Source organism: Lagopus leucura, unplaced genomic scaffold (assembly GCF_019238085.1).
Source record: "Lagopus leucura isolate 7727_CA_CO unplaced genomic scaffold, USGS_WTPT01 Super-Scaffold_100159, whole genome shotgun sequence".
Taxonomy (NCBI): Eukaryota; Metazoa; Chordata; class Aves; order Galliformes; family Phasianidae; genus Lagopus; species Lagopus leucura.
Window position 1 is genome coordinate 30,825,611 of NW_024962335.1, and position 16,197 is coordinate 30,841,807.

Genomic DNA, 16,197 nt, shown 5'->3' on the forward strand with positions numbered 1-16,197 from the left:
TCTTGCAGTCCTTTTTACATTTCCCTGTTTTTCTCTGGCAGACATCCCGCAGCTCCATAAGTCTGGGGGAAGAGGATGGTTAGCACGTTGTTGCTGTGGGGATTTGAGTCTTAGTGCTTTGTGTTGGTAATGCTGGGCATATAAATTTTAAATCTTGCATACTAGAGATGCAGATAATTATTTCCCCGCTACATTTCATACTCTGGTCTAGGCAAGAAAGAAATTTCAGAATATTAAAAGAAGAGAAAGTTATGATTGTGGGGACCATTGGAAATGGAAACAGCAAGAGGGGTGTAATGGATGTAAGTCTAGTTATCAGTCAAGCTAGAAAAAGACAGCTTGTTCTGTTGAACACCAAGAATGTTCGTAGTCAGCCAACCACTTATGCAGGAAAGCAGCCCTAGACTGAAAGGTAAGGTTCAAAGACATCTGTGTATGTTTCTGAAATGAGCTTGAATGAAGCTTGCTATTGAATTATGCTTACTGATTATGCGTGTTACAGTATTTGATTTTTGTTTAGCATAAGCTATTCATGCAATTGCTAGTTATCTTATTTTTATTGCAGTATCTGTCTCTTTTTTTCTCCCCACGCCCCTTGTCTTGGATGCTTTTTATGTGTCCAGAGTTGACACTGGGTGACTGTCGTTGGGCAGAAGACTTAGCAATGCTGTGGTCTCTCTCTTTCTTTTTTCTTTTCCCCTTAAGTGAGACATGCTGCCTTCCAATTTCCTACATGTTCATGTGGTGAACTTCTTGCTGAATGTCTGTGGCTAGCATCCTCACAGGCTTGCCTAATGGTGTGATTCACATGCTCTCCCATGTGCAAGGATTGATTCCCTGCTTAAAGGAACTCTTCAGCACTAAGTGGTGTATTGGTGGTGCGCTTGCCGTGCTTAGTTTTTGTTTGCAAACAAAGTGGAAAAAAACGTTATTTTGAATTAGTTGGTGTTGATAAGCACTGATTTCCCTTCACTTGGAAAGAGAAAGCAGAGCTTAAGAGTTGACATTGGGGTGCCAGAATCCATCTGCTTCTCCTTTCCTTTGATGTATCACTTGAGAGCAATCGTAGAAGACAGGACTAAACAGAAGGGTAACAAAAACATGTCTCAGCTGCTTTGGGCACTGAGAGTTTCCTAAGGCCAATGGGAGATTCTAGGTCCCATCGGGCAGTGCCTTAATGCCTTTGCAGCTTCAGTTCAGCTATGTCTAAGGTGGGCGTGAGCCTTGAATTATAAAACACAGGGTGTTTTTTAAGGTAATCTGAAATCCTCACATGGAGCTGTGGGCTCATATATTATTAATCATACTGGAGAATATTTCTAGAAGTCTCCAGTCCTAATGTTTTCTCTCAAACACAAGTAGGTTCACTAGGAGCAGTTTACCCCCTATAAAATGCCTGACCGTGCCCATTCAAACTTCTTTACAAATGCTTCATTTGTTACAGGAAGCTCCTCAGGGAGGATTCTTCACATCTGCCATCATAATTTCTTATTTCCTAAGCGCTGCAATTTGTACTTGATTATTCTTACAAGAATCGTGCCTCCCTTCCCTCCCCCTGCTCTGGCACATTCCATTGTGCTGCTGCTTGTTCGTCTAGCCTGCACAGAGCATCTGAGAGTGTTTAAATCCAAATTTTTCTTTGCTGTTATTCTATCATTTCTTTACCCCACTCACTTCTGGGGGGGGGGGGGGGGGGAGGTGGAGGAGGGGCAGCTGCTTTTTTATTCTCTGACAGCTTTCCTGCAGGTTGTTAGCGACAGCAAGTTGTCATCATTTTGTAGCCATTCAGCAAGTAACAAAAACGAGCTGAATCTCTCATTCCAGTTTTCTAAGGACAGAGTTTCCCAAAACAAAAATACACCACCACTTCTTGGAGCACTTAACATCTCCAATAGATAGAAGGACTGAAGCCCGGGTTTTTGAAGATACTTCGGTGAAGGTACTTTGGTACTTTGGATACTTCCCACTAGAACTGAATTAGACCTAAGTACCTATAAATAGCTTTAAAACTTTGAGTGACTATGAAGGCCTTCCTCATCCATCACTTGGCAATGGTCCCATCAGAATGGAAGTAATTCATATCAGCAAGGTCACATAAAAAACCTGTAGTTCTGCTTTTCAGAAACTGCTCATATCAGACGGATGGCTGCATTCTACCATAGCTTTTCTTGAAATACAGCTTCCGAAGCAGATTACTTATATTTGCTAGAGGAAAAAAGCCCTTGCTTGCATTAAAGTAAATATTTAAGGCAGACAACTTTTAAAAAAGACACAACATTATGCGGCAAAAATACCCACCTGTATTCCTTATAATCCATTTTTTATTAAAACTGAGAAATAAAAGTAAAATTCACAATTTAATTGCTTTCTGCTGTTTCTAGGGGATACTCTTTACATTCCATTTGGTTTCACTTTGCAGTTCCTCTACCCCATTTTCAGTGCTGTTGTTATAGACATATGTAACCTTCAGAGAACATTTATTCCCAAACATAAAACCTCTATGGATTTTACTTTTTGATATTTAATAACATTTACCTGTGTGTTAGCCTTCAAATCACTTTTTTTTTTTTTTTTTTTTTCCCCATTGAATCCAGATTTTGGGGCTAGTGCTAAGAAGAGAATGTGTTTGAAATGGGGAGGTTGTCATATATATATCAGGAGGTCCTCCAGGGTCTGCAGAGCCAGGATCACGTGTGTGGAAGGTTGAGTTTGTTTTATTCCTTGGGATTTGAAGAACAACCATTTGTGTTGCATCCCATTATTAAATGGCATAGACCAATTCTTAAGAATTGGTAGATCTCATTCTTTTTAATTAGATCTCATTGTAGTCACTCACGGATGTGTATTCAGTTTTAGGTTTGGGGTTTTCTTGGAGGAAGATGGGATATAAGCGTTCAACAGTTCAATCAGGAAAAAAAAAAAGTAGATGTGTTGATGAGACATTAATATTTGACGCACCATTCTGTTTTAGATCTGTATTAAATGTCTGAAATATTTGAGCAAGTTGTCTCCTGTATTCTGTTGCAAGCTTACTTCCCCCACCCACTTTCCGCCCTCAACTGAAGTATGTTCATCAGATTGCTGAATTGGAAGGGTTTGTAATGAATTCTTTGAGCTCTGCCTCTTCCTCCTTACTCCCTCCTTGATTTTCATCTCATAATAAAGCAAATCTTAAAACAGATTAACTGTCAAATAGTTATGCTCCATCTCTTCCATCTACTTTTAGGTTTTCCAAAGAGAGGTGTGCTGATTGGATAAGATGTCATGGTCTTCTCCCGTCGATGTAGGAAGATAGCAGATATGATCGCCTGAGAAAGCAGAGCTACCCAGTGCAAGCATGGCTTTCGCCCAGTCACACATTATGGCAGCTAGAAGGCATCAGCACAGTAGACTCATAATTGAAGTGGATGAGTACAGCTCCAACCCCACACAGGCTTTCACGTTCTACAACATTAACCAGGGACGTTTTCAGCCCCCACATGTGCAAATGTAAGTATTATAGTTTTGTTATTGCTTTAGCACAGCCTTCTGAATTGTTATTGCCTTGTCAATGTGGTATTTGATGGACCAGTCAAAAAGAATGCAAAGAAAACTGTTTTGCTGCCTTTCTAATAATTACTATAATGATACAAAGTCAGTCTGTTTGGGAAGTATAAGTACTTTGATAGAAAGATCACTCCACCAGCATAACTTTAATACATAATAATATTAAAAAAATAAATAAACATCAAGCCATGGTAATAAAACAAGAAATTCTACAAGGCTGATACTTTCTGCAATCTTAATAGTTGTTTGCATTGTGCGCTTGCCTATTGATGGAAATAGCTGTTGAAATACCAAGCTCATATCTGTACAACAGATATTGTTTGGTTAGTTATATTGCAGACATAGAAGGAAAAAATGACATCAATAAGTAAAATGGTGTGGGCATCCATCCGACAACTTACTTTCATACCAATGTGCTGAAGATGCCAAGTGCTTAAAGAGTAATTAAAATAATGTGTTTGTTTCTGACTTCTTATATAATGACAGCATCAGTAAAATTAACTGCTCTAAATGATTTACTTGTAATGTAAAGTGGAGAATTATAATTACGAAATGAAACCTGCCATAAAATTTAAAGCCAGAAGGAAGAGCAAAACAGTAAAGCTATTACAAATAAATTAAGTATAAAATTCTACTGTAAAATATTTTTATAGGGAATAAAAATGTCTGCACCATTTTATTGTGTTTATTAAAGGAAAAAGCAGCCTTATCTGTAGATGAGAAGACTGGTGTTCACTTTTTTTTTTTTTTTAAGGAAAGTTTTTTTTCTTTTACGAAGTCTGAATAAATTATCCCCTCATTCACATTTTTGGTATTTAATATGAATTTATAATTTCCAGACAGAGACCACGATTTCTGCAGTTGAAAATGTCAGCAGTTATGAGTGGTTGAATGCTGTGTGTCTGTTTAGTGAATGCTTATGTATATTTTTTGGCATAAATAGATACTGTGTTAAAAAAAAATAATCTGGAGACCGACATAGAGCAGGGTGATGAGCAAACACTTGCTTTTTGGGGGCAGTGTGTTAGCTTGTAATCTGTGTTGGGGTTTTTAGGTACTATTGAAATGCAAACAGTAGAATGAGTTGAGTGTCAGCAGTGGGAAACATCTTTTGTTTATAGAGTTGGCAAATGTTAGTAAAAGCACAAACAAACAAGTGTGGGTTCAGAAGTACTTTTATAAATGAAAATACTAAATGCAGGTTGCTTTATTTGTTGAAGCTTTGCCATTCTTCATGTACATTCAGGAAGTTCCTGGGCACTTGTGAACTTGTTCTCCAGATTTAAAAGCTGTGTTTTGTTGTGCTGAAAATGGGTTATTTATTAGAATCACAGAATCACCAAGATTGGAAAAGACCTCCAAGATCATCCAGTCCAACTGTCCACCTACCACCAGTATTTCTCACTAAACCATGTCCCTCAGAACCACATCTAAATAATTCTTGAACACCTCCAAGGATGGTGACTCACCACCTCCCTGGGCAGCCCGTTAAAGCATCTGACCATCCTTTCAGAGAAAAAATTTTTCCTAAAATCCAACCTGAACTTGCCATGGTACAACTTGAGACCTCTCGTCCTATCACGAGTTACGCAGGAGAAGAGTCTGACCCTCGTGTCGCCACAATCTCCTTTCATGTTGTTACAGGAAGCCAAAAGGTCTCGCCTGAGCCTCCGCTTCTCCAGACTAAACAAGTATCCACTTGGTACTTAACAATCCACAGCTTGAATTTCTAACAAGTGAAGAACAAATCATAGTACCAGAGAGCTGAGAAAATCATCTGCATGATACAAGTTCAGCACCTAAGCAAATAGTTGAAAATAAGCTATTCTTAGAAAATTGTTCCTTAGGAGAATTTAGCACTCTCTTACAAATGATTAACACCCTTGAAGAAGCCTGTGCACATAGGTTAAATAAATTAAAATGTATACCACAATCCCACCTGCTCTTTTCTTGGTACAGAAATCGTAAAGAATGTTTTTGACTACCAGCAGCATTGCTTTTGCTTCCAATCGGTGAATAGAACAGTGACAAAGAAGGGGCAGGTATATACAAAATATATTTACAAAGGTCAAAATACCTAGGTTGCAGCCAGTCGTAAACACTCTCCAGATAGATCCATTAACATTTGAACTTGTGGTAAAATACTTGTACTGCAGTTATTTCTGGTACTCATCTACTCAGTCCAGCTCTGGAGCTCTTCTTTGGTCCTTGGTGCAGTTCTACTTAACTTTTTGGCATACTGACAGCACTCTCCTAACCCCATCTTAGTCCGTCATTCCCATGTTTGTGAGGTGACTGGATTGCTGCTGACAAGAGGAGTGGCAAATTCTGACAGTGTTCTCAGGTTCATCAGTCACTCCTAAGAAGTTCCCTTATTCTGTTTTTTGGGAACCTCCTCTAAAGTCTGGTCTAAAAACTCACTGTTCTTATCTGTTGATTTTTTTTTTTTTTTTCTATGAGGTTTTAACTTTGCTTTTCAGTTTCTTTGCAAGTTTACACGTTGTTTTATAGAAAAATAGCATTTTGGCAAAAATAATCAGATCTTTCTTCCTCTGCTTGTGCTGCAAGCAGTGCATTGGGTGTTGGTGTGACAGCTGCTGTGGCAATGTGTTACCCAAAAATATGGGGATCCAGCCTTCAGAAATCATTTCTAATACAACTTAGATGCATTTTTGAAATTTGACACATGTTTTTACCTATATATGGCCTCAGTGTGTGCATATCACTTCAACATGAAAATGTGCATCTCATTTATTTGTGGGGTTTTTTTTTGTAGTATTGGTATCTTTTCTCCATGAACATTATCTGACCCACTGCACGGGCTCTGAAAGTTAAGTGTACCTCAGCAACCAGGAAAATGCTGTCACACCTCCCCCCTCCCTATCCAAACTATAAGAAACAGCAAATGTATTGCACACTTGGTTTGCTGTGATAAATCCCTTGTTTTTCCATTTGGTTCTAATACAGGGAAATACACGCTACCCCTGAGGAGGAACTCTGTGAACTAAATGCAGTACCCTTCATGCAGATTGCACCTTAAGACAGCCCTTACTCAGTAGTCCAAAACCCACCATTCTCCATCTTTTGGTACCTCCCCTCACAGTCCATAGAGCTCCCTCTGTGGCAGCTCTCATCCCTGGGAAAAACAGAGGCATTTTTAATACCTAGTTGCAATCATCTAACTGCAACTGTTTGAGGTTGTGACCTCTCATACTCCTTAACCCCCATCTAACTCTTATCTGTGGCCCTCACACAGCCTACATACTCCCTCAGCCATGCACATCATGTTTGCAGCTTCTGTGTCTCGGGGTCCAAATGTTTCACTTTTTCAGCTGAGTTTTCCAGTTTCTATTATGCGTTGCTTAGATGTACCACTGACGTGCGCATAATGCTAGCTGCTCATTGGGTAGGATCTGATTGTGGCTGGCTTTTCTCCTTACTCACATTTCATTATTTTCTGCTCAGAAACGGGAAGTTTGGAGAGTTGAAAGGTACTCATAATGGTTTCTCCAGTATTCCAGTAAAAAAAAAAAGTAACAAAACCACCTCACAAGTAGCTGATGCTTATTGTGCTGGATTCAAAACAAAACAAAGCCACTCCACTTCTTCCTAAAACATGTAAGAAAGATGAATACAATGTAATTTATTCAAACTGGATTTTTTAATTACAAAAAATAGAATATTTTACATGTATTTGATATATATGAAGTCTTAGATTTTATCCATTTATCATGTGAAGTTGTCAACAATATCTCAGTTTATCCATCCAGATTTAATAGAATTCTTCTTTCACTTAGGGAAAAGATTAGAAATGATTATCTTATGTCTCTCAAGTAATAATATGTCTTTGGGAAATTTACCCAGTAAACCCAGGGGCAGTATCATTAGTAACAAAGATCTCTAACTTTTTTCTGTGTTTCTTTATATAACAGTAAGATCCTGAATTGAAGCACAACCAGCAAGGAATATATTATATATGGCAATAGCGAACAAAACTAATTTTGATTTTCCTTTCAGGATAACTGTTTTAAAAGTAAAATAATCCAGAATATTTCTGTATGCCTTTCTGGTTCCTGGTGACATAAATATAACTCTTGCATCTCTGACTTTTTGATTTTATTCCACCAGAATTCCCAAACTGGAATAGCAGATATGGTATAGCTGTATACGATACATTTGCTTTTGTATGTTCTAACAAACTATAGCTTGAGGGTAAAAAGACTGAATGAGCTGGAAATAAGTATGCCTCCCATAGCAGAGAGGTGTTCTCTGCTTTCCTCTTCTATTCATAAGTTGTAAGTCTCACCAAACTTGGTCAGATTGTTTCTTTTTCTCAGTTCCAAATAGTGAGATTGGGTTCTGAACAATGCATACTCACCCCTCACAGCATCTGATTTCTTTTAGTATAATTAAGCCCAGAAAGTTACCACATTTATCCTGACAATAGTCAGACTTGAACATACATTTACAGCTGTTGTCGGGAGGATTCTTATCTTGCTTTGCATTAACAGACTGAAACATATCTCCAAAATGTGTTAATTAAATTTGCTGGAATTATATAACTTGCAGAAAAAAAAAGTTATAATTAAAAAAACGCATTTAAAATGTATTTATGTATCTGAAATGAATCTTTTTCCCGTGTACCATGTAATCATATTTAAACAGTGAAACAGAATAGCACCATTCCTTTGAATCTCTCGATGCCTTTGATTTATTTGTAAGTATTTGTTTTAGAGTTGCTGCCACAGTTCAGTCTCTCTTGCTTAATCTCTTTAAATTAATCCAACAAATACTGAGAATGTTGTGATGCGAACATCAAGAACTTTTACACCTCCCATTAGCGTTAGATTTGTTTTAATAAATCCCTTCCATCAGACAGATCTATAAGACTGTGTAATCTTTTGTAAAGGTAAAAATTAGTATTAGAATTACAAAGTAGACGCTGGAAGTTCATAAGTACTTTATAACCTTGTTGTGATGCATTTCCTGCAGGGTTGATCCGGTGCCCCATGATGCTCCCAAACCTCCAGGGTATACTCGATTTGTCTGCATTTCTGATACTCACTCGAGAACTGATCCCATCCAAATGCCATATGGAGATGTGTTAATACATGCTGGTGATTTCACTGAGCTGGGACTTCCTAGTGAAGTAAAAAAATTCAACGAGTGGCTAGGTAGGTATTGAAATCTGTGTGCATTTGAAAGTAAATTTGTTTACTGAATGTATCTGCCCCTTCTGCCTCCCAGTAAAAACCACCACGCAGTCAGGAATGATGAATATTAATTTGTCTTAAATTTGAATGGCAATGAGCAAGAATCAGATATTTCTTTTTCTTTTTTTTTTTTACAAGTTTTTTTTTTTGCATTTTTTTTTTTGCATTTTTCCAACGGAGCAAATAAGATTTGAGAGACTATTCATCTGTTCTGCCTTCACACTCTCAAGTGTACATTAAGCAACTTCGTGGTGTTAGCAACAATTTCAGTCAGTAGGCCTTTAACGATTTACATAAAACCTCCTACATACATTGTTATGGCTTTGCTTCCCTGCAAAAAAAAAAAAAAAAGTTGTTGTGACTGAAAACATTTGTCTGTTTAACCCTGGAGGCTTATAGTTTTTTTATCTGGGGCTCAGCTGCACCACAGCAATGAATTCCAAATAAAGCAAAACGTGTGCCCGTGGTTGCTGTCTTGGATGTAGCAGACCAGATGTAGATGCCTTCTGTAGGCAACTGTTGGCATTGTAACTGAAATTCTGTTCCACTGGGCAAGAGAGTGGTGATTTACATGCGCTTCTGCAGTGTTCTGTATATTCTAAAAAAAAAAATGTCAGTGAAAACTGGAAAGCATTTCACTGTATCCAGACAAAAAACCCAATCGGTATTGTTTAGGCTGCAGCGTAGATACCTTAATTTAGAATAAAAACAAATTCTTGCTTCTGATACTTCATTATCCAAAAAAAGGGTCAGAGGACTTGGGAAGTGGAAAGACAGAGTTTAATGGGTTTTGGTTTTTAGACTGATTATCTTCCCTCTAGTTTATCTTTTGTGCACTGTCCTTTTTTTTTTTTTTCCTGCATGCTACAGCGTTCCTCACAAAGAATGCACAAAGCTGACAAACACACATAGGCTGAAAACGGATATAAAAAAGTCAGGGCTACACAATTTCAACAAATATTTACCAGCAAAAAAATCATCAATTAAGGCCGATAAACATTTATTTCAGCTTGGAAACCGCATGACATGCCCAGCATGAAGAAATTGCATTGTTCTGTGGTCACTCAGTTAGGAGCAGCCTGTGGAAGTCTCATACTCTGCTATGGTGCCCTCTGCTCTTCTCGGTCCCCAAATGGTCTGTTGTGCAACCAAAAGCAAATTTGAATCTTATTTTGTAGATCTCTATCGTATAGTGTAACAATGCACTGAAAACAGCATATGAAGATGATGCCTACCATATGGTTAACTATTCTAAATAATACTTATTTTATTTGTCTGCTAGTGTGGAAAAAAAATGCCTTGGGACATCACTAGTGAGCAAAGACAGGGCTACACACATTGCTTGCTGCACAGTTTTTGTGTCCTTAGTTCTCCATCTGCCTCTCTGCTGGTCATAGCTGTACAGTGTTCTGAAGAAGTCCTTAAGCTAAAATCCTCTCAGTTTAGTTGGGAAATTTCCCAAGGCATTTCTGTGATGGTCCCTTCATCATTTTTGTTCCAAAAGAAGGCCTAATTATCTGACTTTTCCAAAGTCTGATTTCATGGTAGTGTATGGTTTGGGAAAAGGTGGTCTTTGCATTTTGAGGTGTACTGTTGCCAGAGCCTCTCTGGGACTGTCACGGAATTAACTAGATCAATCTATGCCCGTGACAGGGAGGCAATAGGCCCTTGGGCCCCCCTCCGCCTCCACAAGATGGGAAGGAAAAGGGAAAAGGATAGGAGATGGGAGCTGGGCTCGAGGAAGGAAAAAAACAGTGGCAACGATCTATGGAGGAAAGCTTATTTTACTAACTATGATATCGGAATGCAAGATAACACAATTTAATACAATCAAATTGAAATTGAGTCAAACAAATCAAATAAAATAAGAGAGTTCCTGAGACCAAGTTGAACCTGAAAAGCTTGATATGGTTGGAAAGCACCCACTGCAAGGCAGTAAGAGACCGCCCAGCCAGGACGGGCCAGATCCCATGACTTCTGCAACATACAGGGACTGGTACCTGGAATTGGAGCATTAACACTTTAACTCCCAGTGCACTACATGATGTTATGATGTAGAATACTGAAAACGAGAAACCACAAAACCATGACAGGGACATGCATATTTAACAAGTAAAAAACCATACATACATACATACATATATATATATATATATATATATATATATAGGCTTATTGACAATTTGCAGAAAAAAATATATATTTTTTGAATTAATTCTAAAATATCCAGTAGAATAATAGCTTGGAGTTGGTATGCAGGTTTCATTTGACTAGCATTAAAGGCTTTGTTTCAGTTAAAAGGTGTAAATTTTAATAATTATGCTCAATTTGATTTCAAAATGAAAGCATTAGCTTTTATTTTGAAAGGTTATTTTGTTTTAAATGAACAACTTATGAATTAATAATGCACTGAATGTTTACAAAATCTGTAGTAAATGATAAAATGGTTAAAAGCCTTCTCTTTGAAAGGAAGATTTTTCCAGACTTTTTGCTGGTAGCCCGTGTTGTTGGGAAAGGTTCTAGTCTGTGACAGTTTAGATTTTTCTAGATCGTTTTGCAACTATAATGCCCACAGCCTGCCCAGCCTTATCCTTCTTCCTTGTCTGAACATTTCACTGGTGTCTTGAGAAAACAATTGATGCATTGACCAGGACTTTTGCTTACAGCCTCATTCTTAACTGTCACCACCAAATTTCCTTGTTTGTTGCTTCTTCCCATACCAGAGGACTGGCTTTCCCATTTGGTTATTTTGTTTTGTTTCAGTAACGTGTCTTCTGCAATCAGTAGATCATAACCTATTTATTAATGCCTCAAAATAAAGAGTAGAATATTTGTTTGTTATGCCTTCCCTCTGCTTCCTCCAGGCAGTAGGTACACACCCTACTTCTGCTGTTATGTGAGCATTTATTCCTCCCTTATGGCATTCAGTTCTGTCACACCCCCTTGGGTCTCTGCCACTCTGGTCTGTCAGCCTGTTTCATCTTATCAGGAGGCCCTTAAGCAAGTTCAGATTTTATCTTTCTTCTCTACATAAAATTTCTGTGCCTTTTTGATGCAAAATATATTTTACATTAACATCATTAACTTCCGTGGAGCTTATGCTTCTATCAAGCACATGCTCAAGTGTTATGCTGATAGAGGCACATTGGGCTGCTGAGTCATACCCTAAAATATGTTCTTTCTTTTTTAGGCTAACTGTATGTGGGTACACAGGAAGGCCAGATGATATATCTCTGCAGCCCATCACTGCCTTTGTCTGCCCCTCAGTCTCCTACTTTAAACTTTCAATCCTCTCACTCCTGTAGCCCTTTTCTGCATTTCATTTCAGTTCTTTTTGGTGATCAGTTGTTTACTTTCCCTGGTTTTGTTTTCTGAAGACTCCTCCATTTTTCTCAGGAAGGGGTTTGAGGTTTTACCAGTAATAGGTTGATGCTGAGCTCCGAGGGAGAGAAAAAAGGCTGGTGATAGCTGAGCATGCATATTTTCCCAGCTTTCTCTGATAGGCAGTCCAAGGACTTCCTGGACCACACCATTAAATACACATATAGTGTATTTAATAGACATATATAGTATGTGACTGTGTGAAGAACTTTGCATATTTTGAACTTACCATTGACTAGTTTCATTTGGTATTTCCTAATACTAAATGAGGCAAGTGAACAATTCCACTCTTCATTCTGCTCCAGAATTTATAGGCTCTTCCCATATTTACCCTTTCAATATTTTTCAGGCTGAAAGCTGTTTAGAAGTCCTTAGATGCCTTTGATCATCTTTGTCTTTCTTTGTACCTCTGCTTGTTCTTTATTATTTTAAAAGGTGGAGAGACTGGAATTGCACGTGCTCTGAACACATCACAGATTTATACCCCAGCATAACGAAATTTCCTATTTTGTTCTCCTTTTCTTTCTAATGTTGTGAATTATTGTTTTTATTTTTGTTGATGACTGAACAATGAGATTTCATAAAATTGCCTACTCTATAAACTATTTCCTGAGCAGCAACATCCAGTTCAGAATCCATCACTTACGAATAGTTGGGATACTTTTTCCAGCAGTTACATTATTCTGCATGAATTTCTGTTCTGTTTCATCTTTCCTGTTATTGCCCAGTCGTGCAGTACTGTCATGTACTTTTGTAAGTCAGATTTCCATTTTGTACTCTTATTCAGGGTAGCTTAGAAGAAGAAGGGGAAAGGCTATGAATAGTCAAGTTTATAGAGTGGTGCTAATGAGGTCATTTCCCTCCCCTCTTTTTTGCTGAACTGACCTTTCTCCTATTTTTATGATTCTCTTTTCCCTTTTGCTGCTGAGTTTCTTTTCTGACTGTATTTTTCTTCCAAATTTGCAAATGCAGGTATTGTGAATCAGAAAAAAAAAAGGAAGAGCAAAGCATGTATTACAGTAGGTGCAGTTGGAAGGCCATGAAGGCAACAAAACTTTGTAGTGACATTTTAAGGACGGATCGTGTGACAGCTTTGGACATACACTGGTTTTCCAGTATGCCCAGGGGATTTTAGTGGCATCACTTTAAACAGCTGAAAATTATTCAGGGGAATTGTAATAAATACAGATTAGTATGTAATCACGGCTAGATAAGGTGGATTATATTGTAAGGTGTGTCATGCTTCGTATGCACTGCAGCTATCCGTGTAGTCAGATATTTCATTATTTTTGTTACTTAATCTCAACCTGCATATAAATCAAATGTGCTGTGGGACGAACACAAAGACAAGCTTTCCTGCACTCATCAGATAATGAGTCTAAAACCATCTCTATTTTGTGCGTCCCATATTGTTGGCACTGGAAATTGCTTGCTTGGTTCAGTTGCTCTTGCAATTCACTTTGCTAGAGTCTGTAATATCATTTCCAAATTTTGTATGCTCCAGGACCCGCTGTCACTTTCAGCTTGTGAGTAACTTTCCTGGAAGCGTAACTGAATAGCCAATCTGCAGTGTACGCTGCAAGCATACTTTCATATTCTCTTTGAGAGCTGTTTTTTGTATGTGGATTGAAAAGCTTACTTAAACCAGCACATTTTATAGTGCTCATTGTTTCAGTGTGTTTGCTTGGGATTTTCCAATGTCAAAAACACTCTTATTGAAATTCAAATGTAAGCTAAACTTGAAATAAAAAAAAAAAAAGAGAAGGTGGCTTTACGTTGTAGTGGAAAACAGTAATTAGCTCTTCAGACTATTTTCCTGACAATATTAATCTTGCTTGTGTATCATACACACAGACCCACAAAAATTAATTAAATTATTTGACATGCACTTCTGAAACGGACCTGGGCAGACTCAGTTCAAAAGATATCATTTTTCTTTTAGACCAAAAAAAAATGTTGTAGAGTGAAAATGTCTGCCCAGATTTAGTAACTACCAGCAGTGGAATTACTTGTTTCTGGTATTACACCAAAGAACAAAGTCAGCTAATTTTGGTCAATAAACATCATCCCTCTTTTTAAATTCTTAGTAAAAGATATTCAAAAAAGCTTAAAACATGAGGCTTAGTTTTACTTTTGCTCATGTTAAATCTTGTGAAATGGTGGCAATTATTTATCTTCCTCTCTTAACAGGTATTTTGTATTTTTAAGTTCAATAATACTCACATTTTAAACAGATTAAAATTGTGTTGAAGAAAGAAAATCAGCTTCAGAGCAGGAAAAGAAATTAGAATTTATAAATTGTAGTCATGCCATTTTGACCATCGGTAATTACACTATTTTTATGTTAATGTAGAAACCTCTTGAAAGAAGTATTTAAGCACAAATTATCTATTTACAAAAGAATGGCTTTGGAAATGCTGTGAAAAACATTGAGCTGTGTAGGGATTTAGAACAGATGTCATTTTTAAAAGACTGGGCATACTAAAAAAAAATCATTTCTTAAATGTATAATGTCTCAGATGCGTTGTACATCTAAGCTTCAGACAGTGTGGCACAGAAAAGTGTACTGCAACACTCCCTTCCAGGATTTATCCAGTTCTGGGGGTTTCATATATCCTGAAGACTTCTGAACGTTAGACTGGGAACTAGGAGTCTCAAGGAATATTTAAGCTACACTCCTTTATAGGGAAGATGTGCCAGAGCAGCTGTTTTCCAGATTTGCTCCTCATGCTAGTGATGAGAAGCTGTAGGAACCCTAGGAATGGTAGATGCTGAAGGAGTTTTCCTGCATTCCCTCTTTCCAAACACACAAATGCTTTGGGGTTTCTTTTGCACTTTGTTCTTAGATTGAGTGTGCTGCTTTCCACTGATGGAGTGGAAAGTAGTCAACCTTCAAGATTCGGAGCCCTGCGGATGGCTCATGTAAAAATGTCCTATGAATTTTGTAAATAGTGAGATGTCTGACTCCCAGTTTAAGTAAGTGGGTAAAATTACACAATGTTATTCTGGACTAGCAGACAAGCATCCCTTCAGAAGGGCAGCGAGACCCAGAAGTACATAGAGCAACCAGGGAAGTGAAAAATCTGGAATATATTTCTTCAAACCCGGATTGCCCCTGACTGAGATATTTGAAGGAGCCTGTGGAAGGCGGGCAATCAAATTCGACTTAGTCCTCTTTTAGGTTTGACAGCCTCTTCATCGTTCCCCCTTGTAAAATTGTGAGAACGATGCTTGATGCACCTACTACATGAACGTGTTGGAGGATTAATTATTCTCAGTTCAGCACTTGGAACACCTATTGCAAAGCACTGTGCACAAACATTAAATGTTGTTATTAGTGCTGTGCACCTCATCCAGTGACGCAACACGCAGCTCCACGTAGTCTTCCCTTGCAGAAGGTGACAGCTGGGAAATAGCAAAAGCACCTCTATGGGATCTGAAGATCTGAGCAGGAATCTGTATCAGTGCGCAGAGACATCTATGCAGGAAGCTTGAAGTACTTTTATTGTTATTTTTCAACATAGTTCTCTATCTCCTTTGCATTTGTTGTCTCCAGATACATTTTGTATACCAAAACTACAATATTCTGAAAGGCTTAAAACCTCAGAAAGGTATATTGTTTAAAGTAAAACTTTTCCAGAAGATAGAAAAAAAAAACCAAAAAAAACAACAATTTATGAAAATGAATGCCATGATTTGTATAGGTGTGAATTGGAGTCCATCAATCACCATAAAGTAAGGGAGCATATCAAGGAAAGATTCAGCTTGGGCAAACCTTGCAGTTGGGCAATTTTCTCTGCATCTGTTACTGACCACTAGTGGACAGAAGGTACAGAGCGACAATGTTTTGACCTGACTCCACTACAGCTGCTCTCAGCGCCTAGTTTACAGCATGCATGGGTTTGGTTCCACATAATTACTCGGCTAAAACAAAGCCACGTTTCCTTTAGAAGTAATTTGGGCCAATTATTATTATGTGCATGTGTATAAAACACAATTTATCAAAGAATATAAGTTGGAGAATTATCCAATTTTGAATTTTTCTTTTAATAATTTT

General features: G+C 37.8%; 1 protein-coding gene across 4 annotated transcripts in view; it reads left to right on the forward strand.

Moving 5' to 3' along the window:
* Positions 1–16,197, forward strand: part of MPPED1 (metallophosphoesterase domain containing 1) — a 60,963-nt gene that overhangs the window by 11,101 nt on the left and 33,665 nt on the right. For 3 of the 4 annotated variants that reach the window (XM_042890117.1, XM_042890119.1, XM_042890121.1), the window contains exons 2-3: positions 3,227–3,489; positions 8,539–8,720. In XM_042890117.1, the coding sequence (XP_042746051.1) occupies positions 3,338–3,489; positions 8,539–8,720 (334 nt within the window). In that variant the 5' untranslated portion in view covers positions 3,227–3,337. Of the gene's footprint in view, positions 1–1,824; positions 1,940–3,226; positions 3,490–8,538; positions 8,721–16,197 lie in introns of all 4 variants that reach the window. The other variant, XM_042890118.1, reaches the window with a different exon arrangement.